Source organism: Hypomesus transpacificus, chromosome 11 (assembly GCF_021917145.1).
Source record: "Hypomesus transpacificus isolate Combined female chromosome 11, fHypTra1, whole genome shotgun sequence".
Taxonomy (NCBI): domain Eukaryota; kingdom Metazoa; phylum Chordata; class Actinopteri; order Osmeriformes; family Osmeridae; genus Hypomesus; species Hypomesus transpacificus.
In genome coordinates, this window is record NC_061070.1 from 8677975 (window position 1) to 8696769 (window position 18795).

The window sequence follows — 18795 nt, forward strand, 5'->3', positions numbered from 1 at the left end:
TGTGTGTGTGTCTGTGTGTGTTCCTACAGGACTGCACAGTACACCCCCAATGCTCTGTTCCTGTGGCTCAAACCCTACTGGTCATCAGAACACAGACCTAGCACAGTTGATCCAGCTCAGTGTAGCCACCTCTCTCTCCCTCCGTATCCCTAGCTCTCCCGATGTCTCTCTCTCCCTCTCGGCCTTTCCGTCCATCGCTCTCCCTCTCGATATCCTTTCCCCCGTCTGTCCATTTCCCCAGCTGTCAGTGTCCCAGTCCGAGGCCAGATCCTCCGAGGCGGAGCGAAGAGTGAAAGGCCAGAGTGAAACCCTCCATTGTTCTGTGCTGTCGGCAAGACAAGATTGATGAAATGTTATGTTTGGCGGCCGTCTGCCTCGCGCCTGGTGTTGAGAGAAGGGTTTGTCAAAACTGCAGACAGCCTGCCCCTCTCGACTCCCCCCCCCCCCCCCCCCCCCCCCCCCCCCCCGTGCCATGCATAGAGCTCATGCAGTACATGTGGTAGCGTTTAGAGGTCAACGGCATCCAGTTAACCTGCCTCACAGGTCACGAAGCGGTACCACGTTCTTTGCATTACCGTCGAAATATGCCGCCTGTTCTAAATGTTCAGCCCGCGCACCAGATCCTGACACTACTGTACACAAACATGTTAGTCATGATGGTTTATTTAAGTCTCACATGTCTGGTACATGGTTTACCCCGTTGTCATCACAAACAGATGTCATGGAGAGAGAGAAAAGAAAGAAAAAGATACAGTATATCATGAAATTACATTACCAATACTGAAATTGTTTCTGGATATTTATAAACAAAGGGGACATGTTAGGAACTCGTAATTTACTTATTACTTCATGGCACTTTGAAAGTAATGGACCCATTACCCTGCTGCAGTTGCCTCTGAGGGTTGTTGGACGTGAGAGGCGGCAGTCTGAGTCATGCTAGTTTGGCAGTTTTTTTTGTTGCTCTGCTCAGTGTAGCGTGCGTTTACCAACGCCGTGGCAGAACTCTGGGCCGCATTTGCTGATGGCACAAAGACAAGCGTACTGTAAGCTCTCCGTTGGCCCCCGTGGTTTCCATTACGGCTCCATGGTTTCCATTAGCCCCCAGTGGAACAGAGAGGCTGGCGTGGAAACTGCCGTAGACCCTGGCTGAACCCTCCTGTGTGTGAGCCCTGTGCCGGCCCAGGAGGACATGAGTCTTCCTGAGGTGTGGAGACCTGTGGACTCTCAGTCTAATCTGGTATATAATCCTAAACGGATAACACGCAGCGTTCTGTTGCCTCTGGCGTGCTCTGGAGACGTGTGCACACATGTTTGGGATAGAAGTCAAAGTGATCTTTGATGGTATGAGTATCAAACTGATAGTTATAACTGAATATAGAAGAATGCATATGAATAAAACATTTCCAGTCAGGGCTCAAGTGATTGGAGCTATTGTGCAAAACCACCCTTAAGCCTAAAACGTGGCTTCTAATGTGTCTATTGGGTCTAGACTAATCGAAAGGTCCTCAGTAATAAAGGTCCTCAGTCAAATGTGGACAGTCATCTTGTCACAGTACTTCAGCCTGTCGTTCTTGGTGCAGTCATGTTTTTACGGTTTGCTATCTGAAACGTGGGGTTCTCCAGGACTGGATGTAGGTTATTTCCAAGGTACTGTACTGGACACTCTGGCAGGTCTGGCCAGGATGACTCAAACAAGGACTTGAACCTTGATGTTCACAGAATGTCACTGCCACTGGTTGTAAGGATTAGAGCAGTATGGCTGGTGTGTGACCTCTGTTGCTGATGTCTGAGCTGTCCGTCTCTTCTGTTGTGTGTGTGTCTTCCGGAATGTTCCCTTACCCGACCCGACCCAGTGACATGCTGTGTTGACTCACTGCATGTTCTGTGATGCATGCTGTATGACAACACCTATGCACTCCAGTGTGATTCTCGGCGAAAGCCGTGGTGTTTGTGAAATTGTCTTTTTTCTTTTGTATTTTGTACCACCGTACCTTATTCACTTTGGTATTACATTGTTTTATGCCTACAGTTGGAAAAACTAACAAACAGGAAATTCACATATTTTTTGGAACGCAAATAGTAATTGTATTTAATCAAGCCAGGCCATTCGATTTCCGTAATGGTAGCACATTATGCTGTTGTTTCTAGATGGCCTGGCACACAGTTCAAATGCATCCATCTCAAAGTTATCTGAGGCTGCACTGCACACCCAATGATAGTTTCACGAGTGGTGTTAAGGGTCAACGGAATAAAGACCGTTTGTGGCACTGTCAAGCTCTGTTGGTATGTCATCCATGTGGAGACATGAAGTCTCAGATAAGTGTGTGTGTGTGTGTGTGTGTGAGTGTGTGTGCGTGTCTGCTATGCTGCCTTAATGCAAAGCCACAAGAAACCAAACTATGGCACACAAATCCCCCTGCCCTCACTCTTGATATCTAAAGATGACATCTGCAGATTGGGGAGTAGGAAAACATGAATGATGTTTTTGTCTCCTCAAATGAGAGGCATCTTTTGCCAATAGTCGCTGGCTTTCCACTAAGACCACAGCTCATCAAGTGGACCCGCGGCTCGTTCATCATAGGACCGCCTGCGTCAGCCATCCAATCACCACCGCTCGTTCGAAGCTCTAAGGATGGAGACAACATCTTTGACGACCATTTTGTTTGACAGCAACCATGCTCTTTCGCATCCAGCCCCAGCCCATAGCTACAGCCTCACCTTACCAAGTCCACTTCAGTCCACCTCAGCCTGCTGGTTCTTGGCAGAGCGATAAACGATCTGGACTTTGGACGTCATTCTCAACAGATATAGACTTGTATCTTACCCCTCACGCCATCCGAGAATTCCCAAGATTTCCACAGCAGGAGTTGAAATGTTCAACCTTCCCCAGGATGACCACATGGTTTTTTGGGTGGGAGGAGGGGCTTGTTAGAACAGATCTTGCCACATAAGGTCTTAAATGGTGATCGGACACACAATGACAGATGTTTGGGAGGCAGAAAACATTGTTACTTTAAGTACTGGAGCCTCCTTTTAGTTGCCTATCTTTCAGGTGTAGGATGAAGACATTATCAATATGCAAATAGTCTTACGAACCTGGGTGGACTAAAAAGGTTGGCACTTTAATTCCACCCTTTATAGAACTTGATTGATGGAGTATGTCTGGGTTTCTCACTCTGGGTTTCACATGGCCCAGTGACGCAGTTGAATACCTGATTGGTTGTTAAGCCAACCACAGGAAAAATTTAAGACCAACCAGCTCGGTCTTTCTGGGTTAGTGGGATGAAAGTGTAGTGTTGGCGTAAGATGTACTTAACATACATGGGTGGTTGATGACATGGGTCATTGTTTATCCAGACTCAAAATGGTCTCCCAGCTTCCATCAAGTGTAGGTTTACATCTAATGATCTGTTTATGCAGATGCCAGCTACCTTCAGTATTGACAGTTGTAACATTGCAAATGTGGAAAACATTTTAGAAACTGTTTAACAACGTTTGTCCACTTGAATCAACTAACCTGAATTGTCCAGGTCCAGTTAGTCTTTCTGTCCAGTCTCTTCCCCTCTTTTTCTGGAGTTTTCCGTCATCACCCGACACCGGGAACCAAGGGACAAACAAGGACATGATGTCCCCTCGATAGGTCACGATATCCAGCCTTCTAGAAACCCACCATCCTGCCAAATAAGCGTCCAACAGCCTTCGATTCTATTTACAAGACCATCAGCCACAGACCCGGATCACTTTTAGTAACTGTTCTGCATAGAAGAGAGTGTCTGTTGATGTGTATGTCAATCTGCATTTCACTCAGAGAGAACTGGTTTGGCGAACGGGACAGTTCTCCTTTTAGAAATGATGACGATCAAAGATAGTGTGCGCTGTATGATTACGTTTCCTCACTGGTTCAAATCTCAGTGTTTGATTGGACATGTCGAGCAGACTTGAAACCATTTTCATTACAGTGTAGACAAAAATCTTCCTTTTCATGGAAAAGGGATGAAAGAAGGAAGCCATAGCCAGTTGTTGTTTTCCAAAGAAACCTTTCTGACATGTAAATAGTTGTTTTCCGTGAGCGTGCTTTCCTCTGATTTTTCTCTTTCTGGAGCTTGCCAGAGTGATTTATGTTACCCACTCAAGATAATTTCTCCCGCCCTCCCCCTTCTAGGCACATTGTGGTCTGTGGTCATATTACTCTCGAAAGTGTCTCCAACTTCCTCAAAGACTTCCTACACAAGGACAGGGATGATGTCAATGTAGAAATTGTTTTTCTCCATAAGTAAGTGCATTTTTTCCGTTCTTCAGCTTCGTCCATCGCACAGCAAATGTGGGCTAGGAGGCCAAATAATGATGACTGTGAAATGATGGACATATAGACCATGTTGTTAGTGTGCATTGACTCTCTTTTCTCCCCTATGTCTGTATGCTAGTATTTCCCCTAATCTTGAGCTGGAAGCCTTGTTCAAACGCCACTTTACCCAAGTGGAATTCTACCAGGGATCTGTTCTCAATCCTCACGATCTAGCCAGAGTGAAGGTACTGTCCACAGTATACTTTGAATGGTTGGAACAACCCCTGTCAGATTAAATGTCAGGATGTTGCTTTGTGATGTCCAACTGTTATGGGTCTAGCAATCCCAGTCACCGTCCCAACTGAAAGGTGTTCTTTTGTACCATGTGTTCTTTTTTCTTCGGTATTCTGTTCCTCCACTCCTCGCGTAGATTGAGTCGGCAGACGCCTGTCTCATCCTGGCTAATAAATATTGTCCAGATCCCGACGCAGAAGATGCCTCCAACATCATGAGGTACTTGATTCGCTCTGAAAGCGAAACAGGTTCATACCTCGATCGCTCTGCTAGCCCTCAGTAAATCCATCAGGGTTGCTGCTGACACGACATGTTTTACTGTTCGGCCGGTTTTTTAGCGTTCAGACTTGTTTCATGATCGACTTTCCAGACCTGCTCACCCACCCCGTTTATGCTCTTTCAGGGTTATATCCATCAAGAACTATTCCCCGAAGATTCGGATCATTACTCAAATGTTACAATACCACAACAAGGTAGGAAGTATATCAAATGCAAGAATGTAACTATGAATATACTGTTTTAAAAGGCTTGTCTTGTGTACTAATGAAGAACCCCGTGATGATGGTATAGTTTGGAAAGTTTTGAATATTGTGGGTTTTCTGTGTGTGTGTGTGTGTGTGTGCTCCAGGCTCACCTGTTAAACATTCCGAGCTGGAACTGGAAGGAGGGTGACGATGCGATCTGCTTGGCAGAGTTGAAGGCTGGCTTCATTGCCCAGAGCTGCTTGGCACAGGGCTTGTCCACTATGCTGGCCAATCTCTTCTCAATGAGATCCTTCATCGAGGTAACCCTGGAACTACCACAAAATTGTCCCTCCCCCGCAAAACTAACGACCACAATGCTTCGTCATACAGTATTAAGACATTGAGACATGGGTTGGTTTGATTGAAGATGGACATTTTTAAACTCATGTCTGGAGTAGAAGTACAGTAAGTCGTCTATTAGACAGGTGTATGACTGGCTGCCAGGCCTGTCCAATGGTATCTGATATATTCTTGGCACCCAACACAAAAAAAGTGATTGGTTACATGAAAGAACTGCTCGCATGTCATAAAAATGATGGATAGGTTTATAATGACTAGACTAATGGGCTGTTAGGGGAACATCTGCAGCCCACATTTTGAGCTCTACCAGAGAAAGAGTTTAAAAAAATGGACAGCCTGTGTATAACTACGGACGTGACACACTTAAACATCCAACAAAGGAATGAATAGATGCTGTCTAACATATCATTTTGGAAACTTTTTAAGACTGCCCACTACAGTGGATGTACACGTCTATGAAAAATAGTAATGGATTATGATAAAGTTAAATATATATATATTTTTCAAACATTATATTAAGTACGCATTCTAGTGTTTGTTAGTTTGATCCCGTGTCAGTCAAACACAAAACTGGGCTGAGCTCATTGATGCAGCTTGTACACAATTTACTGCGGCCAACTGGTGATTTACTGAACAAACAAACAAACTAATCATAATGGGATGCTCAAACCATACCGTCATTTGTTTTCAGCGCAATGACTGCATATGGTATTTATTATATAACTGTTTGGCCATAGAAAGTCATTATCGAAAATGAATCGCAGATCAGCATGGAATGATTATGGAGCTACAGCATCTAGTCTATGATCCAGAGTCCAGACTATCCACTGTGTTTCAGTCAGAATGTCAACAAGTGTAATTACAGCCCCTCGGTTATAAAGTAACCCACATTTCCGAGTCCCAACTCTAAATAACCTGCATAAACATCCAGAAAGAGGGAAAATCTTAACGTGTTTGGGTGACGCAAATGTTGGGAGTGTCGCGTTGTCGTTGTTTTGTTTTTGTGTACCGATCGTCAAGCATAGTGTTGAAGCGGGGAAATGATATGATATGGTCAGCTGGACAGTTGGGAGGTCGAAGACCCAACAAGCCTGCTAGAGGTGATAACAGTCCATGACAGAGACAACTTATATCCAATCATGCCCACACCCAATGACAGCAGCGTGAACTGGAAGTGCACAATACAGCACATCGACTTTTTTTTATCATTGCTCTTTCCTATCACACCTAAACTTGTGTTTCTACAGAAATGGTGGGACGGCACGCATATTTTTAGACACGCATGTCTTCCTCGGCACCTGGCTCTGTTTGATAAGTGCTTGCTCCGCAAGACAGCTCTTCTGTAAGAGCAGAGATTAGGATGAAGCTCTTCAGAAGGATCAGAGGGAATCATTATGGTCGGGCAGGGGACACGCACACGTCCATTTACATCACACCCACACATAAGAAGCCACATTGTGAAAAGCCCAAAACAAATACAATTGCTTCTATGCCAGTGTACTGTACGGCTGAGCCAGAGGAATATCCAATGGCATACAAGTGTCTATTAGCAATGGAGAGAAGTGGTTCCAGATCTCATTAGTAATGCCCATCCCTTACAGGAAAAGGGGATTCTGTCATTTGTGGAGGGTGTGTCTGCTGATTAATAGCCCTTACCTTTCTAATCAGCATAAAAAAGAAACGATAAAAAAAACTAACCTGGCTAAGAACAGTGTTCAAAGGCAGGTTTCTTTTTTCTTTCTGGCCTTCAGATCGAAGAGGACACGTGGCAGAAGTACTACTTGGAGGGAGTAGCTAACGAAATGTACACTGAGTATTTGTCCAGTGCCTTCGTTGGTCTCTCCTTCCCTACGATCTGTGAGTAAGTATCACTTCATGGGTCTCTCCCTCCCCACCGTCTGTGAGCAAGTATCACTTTCCAAAAACCCAGCGAGTCCCCAGAAGGAAGATGGCTCTCTATTGAATCCATGTGGGACAAGATACTATAAGATGCCCCAGAGTCGAAAAACAGCACCTCGGGCCCATTGTAACCTTTGTAATGGTTTCTGTGTGTCTTAACAGGCTGTGCTATGTCAAGCTGAAGCTGCTGCTCATCGCCATTGAGTACAAGTCCGAGCAGAGAGAGAGCAGGTTTGTGGCGCTGCGTTTTCTCTCCTTCCTTGCCGACCTCGTCTCGCCTGACACACACCTTCTCTGACACGAATGTCAAGATTTAGTCTGACTGAAACAGTTTATTATTCCGAAAACGATTTTCCTGTCGCTAATTTGACCTGCATGGTTCTACTTTATATGATGTATTTGTTCCCTTATGAATGAAAGTGTTTTGACTGGTGACACAATGCAACGAAGACTTCTCTTGCATTTGTTTTGATTTAAAGAGGTGAATTGTTTAGATGACAAAAATCTTTATAATATGGTCCTTAATCATGTTACCCCATTTAAGACAGTTCCTTTGCATCCTTTTATAACCACTAATGGGATATACTAATATACTGTGCCACTGTAGTATACTAAAATATATACATACATGTACATATTTCTATGTAAATAACAACTAACAATGAATTTATATTATTTCCGTTACCTCTATTTGCCAAATCCCACCCACCCCTTCCCTCATCATCTTTATTTTTGTACACTGACTAGGGCTGAACTAATACATTGGTTTTTATGTTAAGAAAAGGACACCTTCGACTTCAAATGCTGAATATTAACTTGAAACATGTCAGTGTGATTCAATCAGATCTTCCCTCAGATGCCCTATTGATATGACCGCAGGCTCCTGTATACGTTGTCAGTTCAGGAGTTCTTAGGTCAATTTTTGAGACAAAATTATTTACAAAATATGCATACACTATACTGTCATATTACATACATTTACATTTAGTCATTTAGCAGACGCTCTTATCCAGAGCGACTTACAGTAAGTACAGGGGCATTCCCCCCCCGAGGCAAGTAGGGTGAAGTGCCTTGCCCAAGGACACATCGTCATTTTGCAAAGCCGGGAATCCAACCAACAACCTTCTGATTAATAGTCCGACTCCCTAACCGCTCAGCCACTTGATCCCGTTGAAGATAAAACACTTGATAAATAAGAGGCATTTGGAATGCTCATTAGATGAAAATGAACTACATTAATATAGTACATACTTTATTACCTACTATCACAAAACATGTTGTGCTATGACAAGGATTGGCATTTAAGATACCAAGATCTTCAAATGAATGATGGCTTGTACAATATGTTATCCAAATATCACAACAAAGTACATCCTTAGCTTAGTCATGAAGGGACTATGATATCTTACATCATCATCATCATTTTTTTATCACCTTTTATGTTCATAATAACTGTTTGATTTGAGTTTTTTTCTTGTTGTTTGCAGAAGCCGAAAGCGGTATGCCCCTCTACTTTACCTTACTTCCAAAGTTCCGCCCTCCCTCCACCACTTTAGAGCCTCTGAATTTGGGAGTTTTTCATAAAGACATTTTCCCAAAACCCTATATCACAACAACAGGCCAATTTCTGACTCTTTTTCTCATGGTGTTCCCTGTGCCTAATGCACTAACTTCTTTGCAGGCAGAGAGGATAATTCAATTTGACATGTTTGTTTACTTGTTTCTTTGTCTTCCGTGTTGTCGGTTGTACTAAGGCTAACCTTTTCCATCTCTATATTCCCTTCTTTCATTTCAGTAATTTTTTTGTCAGTGTCTTCTGTTTTCCGCTTAATTTTCTTATTTCTTCTCTGTTATATTTCAGTGTTTCAGTTGTTCCCCTGTGTCAGTTCGGTCCAAAACTAATTATTTCATCCCTGGTGCTTTTTCATCATCAAAACAATTCTTATTTACTTTTTATAGATGGGCAGTTTTTTTGTTCACAAATCTGAATTAAGGGATACATTACACGAGGTTGTTTACATACAGTATGCTTTCACCCAGATATGCTTTTAGATATTAACCTTTGGTTTTGGTGCATTTTGGCCAAAATGTGGAAACTGGATAATCTACTGTTCTAGTGGGCAGTGATTGATGCAATAGTATGTCTAATAATTTAATGGTACCGAAAGCATTTTGTTCTCCATTGTTACATTAAGGCATGGTGTTGTAAACTTTGGATATCTTAAATTATATCCAATGATGAAGGAGGTTAATAATGCCCCATGTCATACGAGTGATGAAAATATTTTTGCATTTCATCTTTTCCTTAGTGCTGTGTGTCCATGTCTATGTATTTGTGTGGATGTGTGCGTTTGTGTGTTTCATTCTGTGTGTGTGTGTCTGTGTGCACAACCGTGTGTGTGCGCGAGCGTGTGTTTGTGTGTGTCAGTCACCATGTACTCCATATCAATGTGTCTCCGAGTAGATGTTCTTAAGTGAGGTCACTTCCTGTCAGTTTGGTGTTTAAGAAACAGTCCAACTGCACAGAAGTTACTGCAACAGTTTGCATCTACGTATTTGTCCCTTTACCTGTAGCCAGTGGCAACACCTTTCTGTCTAACTACTGTCCTACTCATGCTGTTTGGTGACTGCATGCAGTGCCAGTCTATCACTTGAACGGTGTAAAGCTTGCCTTGTTGCTCATAATTTGAGGTTGGGATCCAGGTAGAGTTAGACATGATTGGACCATATCAAGATTGATCAAGTTTTCTGATTAATCCACAAGAAAACTGGTAAACCTGTAAAATCTCAGATTTGGGCAGCAATGTGTGTGGATTTGTATTAGCTTTATCATTTCTCGTATGATGCATTGAAAAGCATGCGTGTTGTTTAAAATGGGAGGGGGGGGCATTCAATCTAACATAAAGCCAAGCAGTATAGAAATGTGTCTATTCCTAAATCACAAATTTTTTTGAAGTCAAGCTAAATGTTCACAACTTACTAATGCTTTATAGTAGATCCAATTGCCCTCTGACTGACTTTTATTTTCAACATAATCTGTTATTTTAGAGCCCAGAGGAAAGATGCTTTTTGCCCAGACCCAGTCCAAGACGTAGCAGTTTACTAGAGTTTGGGGTTTACTGCTACAGTTTCACAGGACGCTCCTCATGAGTTCAGTTCAGAGACCAACAATCGTGACTAGTATAAAAATGATCAGAAAATACCAGAGTTAGTTACGGGAAATGTGTGTGTCATTAAATACAGCACGAGTATCCCTTCTCTTTCATCTGGGCTCCTTGGTTCTGAGTGTTTCCAGGTGTGTTTAGTGTTTCAGTCTCTAAGTTTGCACTCCTATCATTGATGATTCCTACCTACAGGTAACCATTAATGAGCAGGGTGTGTGTGTGTGTGTGTGTGTGTCGTTTCACTCGTGTCCCAGTCTAATTAACGGGGAATGATACAGCCAGTCTTTAAGTTCCCAAGCTCCCTGCCACAACCGAAACACCAAGTCAGTATTTATAGTGGATATTTCTACTGTACAGAAGAACACCTTACGGAATACGATCGTTATTCGTTTTTCTGTTAGTAGTAGAACCTGCTCAACCCCTCTAGGATATTGCTATGACTCTACTAGACATGCATCACTAGACGATACAGAATTTTATAGATACATATACATTCTGGACATGACAAATTGAAAGAAATATATAAGGTCAATGTTTTTTTTTTTTTGCTGAACTACTGTAGTATTTGACAGTACATGTTGAAAGTAGTCAGAGAGCTGTTCATTCCCATGCATTCCACTGTTGAGTACTCCTAACTCGCGGAACATCCTACAGTACCTGTCCCAGTAATACCACGACATCTGTTAGAAATGATTGGATCTGAATGCAGAGACTGAATCAACTCCATGATAACAATTTTAATTCTTTCTCCTCCCCTCCCTGATTCAATCAGAACCATCGCAAAACCAAAGTAAAGAATTAAAATTGACACTTGTGATTTTTTTGTTGTCGTCCATCTGTGTGAGTAGTCTGAGGAGTGACCAGGGAGAAACTGTGTTTTCGTGATGTAAAGACTAACTACTCATATGATAACCTCACACCACGCCAAGTTCAGCCCACTCAACCCCAAAACACACTGTAACGCCAGTGACCAATCAGATCCGCCCATTTCAACCCACTGGCTCCGGTAGCTTTAGAGAAAGGTTCCCGACGATGTGTGTGTACCATTCCTCTTGATTAGCACGTCTTGAGTGGGAGTCGGTGGCGGGCCAGTGTTTTAACAAGCGCCGTGGCGCGTGTCTCCCTGAATACCCAGCATCCTCATCAACCCGGGGAACCACGTCAAGATGCAGGAAGGAACTCTGGGGTTCTTTATCGCCAGCGACGCCAAAGAAGTCAAGAGGTGAGGAAAGGCAACGGCAGGTAAATGTGAGAGAACATCCTGTGATGTTCTGGTAGAAGACGAGTATTTATACAGATCGCGTATGGCAGATAGGATGGTGCCGCTACCTCGTCGGGCTCCTCCAAGTGTCCGAAGGTGGTTACGAGACAGCGACTCAAACGAGGAGGGTGAAAGTTAACCCTTTTTCTTTGCCCCTTCAGAGCATTTTTCTACTGCAAAGCTTGTCACGATGACATCACAGACCCCAAACGCATCAAAAAGTGTGGCTGTAAACGACGTGAGTACGCTCGGTGCCCCTCCTCCCCCCCCCCCACTCCTCCCACCTCCCGCCCCCAACACCTTCAATGTATCTCTTTCTGAATGGACAGTACTTAAGATGACTGCATCCTGACACTGTAATATCTCTCCCTGTTTTCTCAAAGGACAGGCCCCTCACAGTGATACTGATGTGCTTGCCATGATATCCTGTTGAAAATGAATGTCCCATTAAATGATAGGAATCACTGTTCAAATACGTTCAACCATAACCCCCAGTTCCTCATCAAGGTGTTATCCCCAATCGATATGTTCATTTTTATTTTGCGACAAAGGCGCAAGTGCAACGCGTCACGTCGTTCATTTGATTTGACTCATTTCACAGTTGGTTTATTTGGGAGGGTCACTGACAGGGAGGATGAGGAGGCCTCGATTGAGTCAAAGGAGAGAACCCAACGGAGAAAGAGAGACCTCCGCCTCGGAAAGAGAGGTAGAGGTTAAAGATGGAAAGGGAGAGAAGGGAGAGCCATACACGTCAGTGCAGGAATGAGAGTGACAGACGGAGATGGGGGGGGGGGGGCCGACATGATTAGCCGAGCAGAAGAGGGAGGCTGTCAGGTCACCCATCGAAACTCAGGGACACAGGCGGAGGTAACGACCTCAGTCAGGCGGAAGAAAGGCAAAGCACCGATGGGTGACCCCTGCCAAGGGCCAACACGACCTGACGCCCTATTGCCTACGATGAATTCATCCATAATACTGGATATCCTACTAACGAGATATTGTCTGCGCTGTGAGGGCCAGGAGTACGTTTCATTGATTACAATAAGTAGCAGCGAATACTTGCCCATTCTTGTCCGCATCCAACTGTGTCTCAGTTGACGTGGCATTCAATGTTGTCCAGAAACAATCCATGGCTGTTACCTGACCTATATAGTCACTTGTCTAACCGTGTTAGCGGCTGGATAAATAATTCAGATGAGATTTCAGTCGATCTGGAAAGGTCAGTGACAATTACAACGAGCAGCCCACGCCCAAACAAACACAGACATTAAAATGGATGCCCACCGTCTCCTCCCTTTGTCTGTGTCATCTCAATTATTCAAACAAGGCTTGGTCTACGCGCTAGCTAGGACCGCAAACCTCTCTTGACTCTCCAGGTTTCACTGTGTCACTATTTAGCTTACAGAGACAAACGAGTTTATCCCATTAGCTTCTTTCATCCCAGTGTTTGCCAACAGGAGAGTTGCATTTAGAATTTCCATTTCTGGAATGGGAGTTTGTCATCTGTTTTCATTTTGGTTTTATTCGTCTGTTATTGTTGTTGCCTTCTTTCTTTCTGTTTAATTGTTTTTCATGTTTCTTTATGACCATTGACACACTTTTGATGTATTTCCTCCCTTGCTGCCGTTGGAAAACGCCACTTTTTTTTAACCTCTCACTGGTAGTGATTTATTGTGAGTAAAACCAAAACGGGTTCCCCATTACCCAGAGTGCAGTGCGAGTGTTATTTATTTTCTCCTCAGCCAATAGTAGACTGTATCTATGTTGCATGCACCAGTGTAGCTTCTGCATCCCTCTCCCCGCCTCTCATCTCAACACTCTTTGTCAGGCCAGACCAGAACCCATACAGTCAGCAGAACCCAAACTCACCACAACATTAGACTCCTCAGACAGTCGGTCCAGACTCTGCTTATCTCAAGTGACAACCTTCTTAGAAGTACTTTGTGAGGAGAGCATTTCTAAACAAAAACGACTGACAAAAAGCTAGTTCTTTTTTTTCTTCATCCAAGTAAACCAAGCTGACCTGAAAGGACCCAGCTCTATTCCCGTCAGCCCCCATCCCAAATGTCCTGCTCCAAAAATGCCCACCAATGAATGTGGCAACAGTCAGAAATTCATACACAATAACAATAGTAATGGTTTTAATTGAGCCAAGACCAACAACAACAAAATAGACAGAGGAAAAGTGTTCTCGTGGGAGTTCTTGATTTTCGTTTAAGCTTTAACAAGCTTTGCCAAAACCCAGTCAAAACAGTTTGGCCCAGCCCCTTCCCCTGTGTTCCTAGCCCCTGCCCACCCCTCCGGGTCCTCAACAATTTTCAGAATTGAAATGTAATCACCCCTGGCGAGCGCATTTCAATTCTAGACAGTCGTTGGGCCTTTTCATTTTTTACCCGGTGCTTTTAAGTGAAAGCCACAGTTCAGATGACCTGGTTACTGCAGGGCGAACTGCCATACCACTAGATGGCCACCAGATGATGGCATTGTGCCAGATTCATGTCTGTAGAGGAGATAATTGACACTGAGGTATCTGAAACCTATTTCGCTAGAATGCTATGAGCAACTGAACTATGTGTCTCCATCTATGGTTATTTGACATTTACAATATAAACACACTTGGTATACAATAGTTCAACACTTTGTCTCTTGGTTTATGGTGTTTGATGATTTTATCACCCTGTTAAGTTGCATTTTGGCAAAGAATGTGCATACTGTATTGTATACACATTCTACACATACAAGGCTTCCTTGTGTTGTATTCTTTTCTAGCTTAATTCTGTGTGTTGTGACATCGTACAGTAACTCAAGTTAAAGATGGTGTGTTTGCGTTGTTTGGTTTCCATGGATTTCCCATGTTTAACATTTTTTATCAGATCATTTGAAGTTTCATTCTGAGTTTCAGAAGTCATGCGAGTCAACATTGCTTATGGCATTCTGGCTGAATAGATTTGTTTTTAGTGAGAGAGGACCCAGACGAACAGTGTCTAATTTCGGGACCTATAAGGCCTTCTTCACACGAGCCACGTTCAACGGGGATTGTCTCGATGGACTACAGTGTGTCTGTTCTGCCACGCGCAAAGCTCAAGCAAACACTGGTAGTTTGTCAGGCCAAAGTTCACGTGGCGGGGCTCTGTGAAGTCCGTCTTCACTTGGGACACGGTCGAGCCGTGGCTCAGGACGTCGGCGTGTGTGAAGTCATGAGTCAAACATGTCATCATGTCTTGTATTCTCCATCTCCCCCCCCACCCCCTCCACGCACACACATACCCTCCGACATTTCACGGAAATGTGCAAACACACATGGACTCTGTTCTTCTGAAAGCCCAGCCCAGAACTCTGAACACGGGGCCTACAGCATGAAAGGACAGCCTCACTGCTCACGTCTGTCACCCTAACTGTTTCTGCCCTGTAAACAGTTACTCCCCTCCCAATCCCTCAGATCAGCATTGATGCATGCAGATGAATGCTCACAAAGCACTTTGCATGCTCTGAACAGAAGTCAGCAGCTCTTGATGGCCCTGCACAGAGGGAGCTCTGGGCCTCGTGCTCCCCAGCCTCCCCCCGTCTCAGACCCGGGATATTGGCTTTCTCGTTTGGGCATGGGTCCATCGACGTGGACCAGAACACCAGTCAGTGACAGCTCCTCTTGTGAGGCTCCTGGGCGGTGGGAGATTGGGGACCAGGGGTCCCAAGTGACCTAGTGGCGCTGCTCAGGGGGCCTTCACTACCACTCCTTCTGGGGTCAAAGGCTTCACATACACACACACACACACACACACACACACACAGACTAGTACTACAACTACTACTACTACTATCAACGGGCACATAATCCTATGACGAGTGCATGCATTAAATGATGCTATTTTCCCTAAACCTGCACGCACACTCTGTCATAAGTGCTAGCCGAAGTGAAGCCAGCTGGGGGGAGCGTCGTAGTAGTAGTAGTTGTACTCCCGGCCGAGCATGAATTGACCAGCCTAGCCCGTAGAATAGTGTTGCGTCATAGACAGGCTGCTCCAGCTGCATGATGGGATACAGGTACGTGATCCACGCCTTTTAGCCACCACATCGAGTGATGTTCTGTATGAAACACTTGTTCAAGGTTTGCTGCTGACGACATTGCCCCTGCCTCTCTTCCTCTCCTTGAATGCCCTCCTCTCCCTCTCTCCCCCCCCCCCACACCCCCACCCCTCTTTCCCTTTGCCCCCCACTGTCATATTTTGCCTCTTTGACCTGTTATGGCATAATCAAGCCTTAGAACACAGCTTGACCCCTAAAACCTAGCCCATTAGAAGAAACAAATATAATCCCGAGCATAAACCTCAGAATTCGGCAACAAAGACAAAAGCGAGTGCATTGGCATCCCTATCATTTGGTCAAAATCATCCACAGCGTGCCACTCAACCGCGACTCAATGTGAAACGTTTCGATATTAACAGTTGATTGTGGTCACATATTGTGCCTGATTGGCTGGTCTAGTGTCGGGGTCAAGTCTGTGGGCAGCTGGCAGCTAAGGCGTGCACTTATTATCTCCTACGAAGTGACCTTCCGACCTCCCCTGGATGTCTGTTTCTCCTCTTGCCATTAACCTGCTGCTTTTCCTCTTCCTCTCATCCCAAAACATGACCGTAGCCAAGATGTCCGTCTACAAACGAATGAAACTGGCATGTTGTTTTGATTGCGGCCGCTCAGAGCGAGACTGCTCTTGCATGTCAGGCAGTGTACATAGTAACATGGACACCCTTCAGAGGGCCTACCCACTTTCCTCTGTCTCTGTTCATGATTGCGCAACCACTTTACGTGCCTGTAAGTTACACCGCCCAACACATGCTGTTACGTGTCTGTGGTGTGTGTGTGAATGGGTGTTAGTGTACTGAGGGTGTGTGTGTGTGTGTTAAGTGTTGTCAACATGGTGTGTTTTGTGTACCGTGACCCCATAGTTGGCATATAGCTGTGGCTTATCTCTCTGTAAATTATGACTATAATGAAAATAATACTGATACTATTATACTAATACTATTAAGAATAATACATTATTATTAATATTATTAATATTATTATCATGTATTATTCATTCATTTTTTATTTTATTATTATTATTGTTAGTTGTAGTATTTATGTGGTGGGTAGTGGTGTTGCTCTGTGGTGCTGCTCAACTCTAGCTGTTAGCTTTGTGGCTAGCTATTGTGGCATGCTGCATATCAGTAAAGCAGTGGTGTGGTGACAGTGCTATTATTGGACACTTGGTGTTTGATGTGTATTGAATTGTTATAAATAAGATCATTGAAATGTCCCTGAATGTTTAAAGAGATTGTTGACTGTATGCAGATGAAGATGATTATTTCAATTCTTTTCGTTGATCTTTTTTTTCTTTTCTTTCTGAAACGTTTGGGAGAAGCTGCAACAACTCTCTGTTTTGTTTTTGCCAATTTAATTTAAGCTCATAGAACTAACCTTTATCCAGGAGCAATAATGATGCTAACGTGTCAAATATAGTGTCATTTATCTAATATTACCTTCTCACTGCAAGGCTTTCGATCACAATTTGAGGATGAGACTAAATCTTCATTTGAGTGTGTCACGTAGATTCGCTATGCTATTAATATGCTAAATGACTATATAACCAAGGAGAAAAATTAATTACGATGGAACTCATTTTCAGCAACTGTGACTTTGCCAAATCCATCCCCGTCTCTTTTACAGACTTCCCCACATCCATCAGCTCTCACTCAGCTGTGTGGTGTCCAGTATGCCTGGCTAGGTTCAAAGCAGATGGAAAGGAAGAGAGGAGTGGAGAATGAGTGAAAGGAGAGGTCAGGGGAGAGAGCACAGGGGAAGCGCAAAACAGAGTTTAAAGTCTGGTCGTCTACGGAAGTGTGTTTTTATGGCTTGTTGGAGACAGGCGGCGTGTGAACTCTTAGCTAGCTTGTGTGGAGAACAGTGACATGGGCATGGACAGCCCTGCACTCCCTCCTCTCCTGTGGGGGGGATCCGAGAATCAGAGGTTGGGTGTATAGCAGCTGTAGGCCTGAATACCCAAGTACAGTTGCGAACATCCGGTACTCTTGACTAATCTGAAGCCTTTGCCTTAGTCTCCGACTCCACGTGATGAGTCCGGCTATACCTTGTGCAGTTGGGTTGGCGTTGAAATCCTTCTGTACCAATTACCGTCCATTACATTGTTACTGATCTCTCTTCCCCCGCGGCCTCCTTGTTGGATTGGAGAAGAAACTCTGTCTTGGATTGGATTGACCTTTCTATGAAATAAGTGTGTTTTGTCGGGGAATGATTGTTGGATTTTTTTTCTCAGTGTCTCTGTGTCTTCTTGACCAAAGTGAGTCAGACATTGCTAACTTCAGTATGATGACTTAATCCTGAATACTTCTGAGCACTCAAACTAGATTTCCTGTTTGAGAAGCTGCATTGATTGCTTGGGTAGTGGTTTTCTTTGTTTTCTATAAAGGAAGCGAGAGCTTGGATCAAGGCTGGGCCAGGGGTTGAAGACAAGGAAAGGTAGCCAGAGGCTGGGGAAAGGCCCAGAAGAGATGGGTCTATTCTGGTGTGTGTGTGTGTGTGTGTGTGTGTGTGTGTGTGTGTTTGTCAGGCCAGGGTCCCTTATTCACTCTGACATGGAAATTATGTTTGCATTATCATTTCCCTAGCCCTGCTAGTCCGTCACCAAACCTGCCCCGACAGCTCCTGTCTACCAGGCAGCCTCGGTTCCCCCCCTCTCCCCTTCGCGCTAAGCCCCACATGCTAGCTGGTTAGCCTGCTGCCTATGTGGGCATGGGCAAATCGCAAGCGACAGATGCCAGGGCCAGCGCGGGTCCCTGTTTGAGGGCCCAGTGTCATTGACCTGCCCTGTGACCTTTACCACAGGGAGAGAAAGAGAGAGTCTCGAGGGAACAGGGAGCTCAGATTCCACGTCTTGATCGGACTCCCAATACTCACTGCTTTCCTCATGTCCTTGTAACCTCGGGGGGGGGGGGGGGGGGGGCTCTGGTTCTGACATACAGTTGTTGGATAGGTTACGGTTTTGTGGTGAAGACTTTACTTAAACACATC

General features: G+C 44.4%; 1 protein-coding gene across 1 annotated transcript in view; it reads left to right on the forward strand.

Annotated features, from left to right (window-relative positions):
* LOC124473880 (calcium-activated potassium channel subunit alpha-1-like) overlaps positions 1 to 18795 on the forward strand; it is a 119836-nt gene that overhangs the window by 72823 nt on the left and 28218 nt on the right. Inside the window, exons 10-19 of the mRNA XM_047029596.1 lie at positions 4163 to 4273; positions 4425 to 4530; positions 4716 to 4798; positions 4983 to 5052; positions 5208 to 5363; positions 7155 to 7264; positions 7465 to 7533; positions 11602 to 11688; positions 11889 to 11965; positions 13392 to 13400. Coding sequence (XP_046885552.1) covers positions 4163 to 4273; positions 4425 to 4530; positions 4716 to 4798; positions 4983 to 5052; positions 5208 to 5363; positions 7155 to 7264; positions 7465 to 7533; positions 11602 to 11688; positions 11889 to 11965; positions 13392 to 13400 — 878 coding nt within the window. The remainder of the gene's footprint in view (positions 1 to 4162; positions 4274 to 4424; positions 4531 to 4715; positions 4799 to 4982; positions 5053 to 5207; positions 5364 to 7154; positions 7265 to 7464; positions 7534 to 11601; positions 11689 to 11888; positions 11966 to 13391; positions 13401 to 18795) is intronic.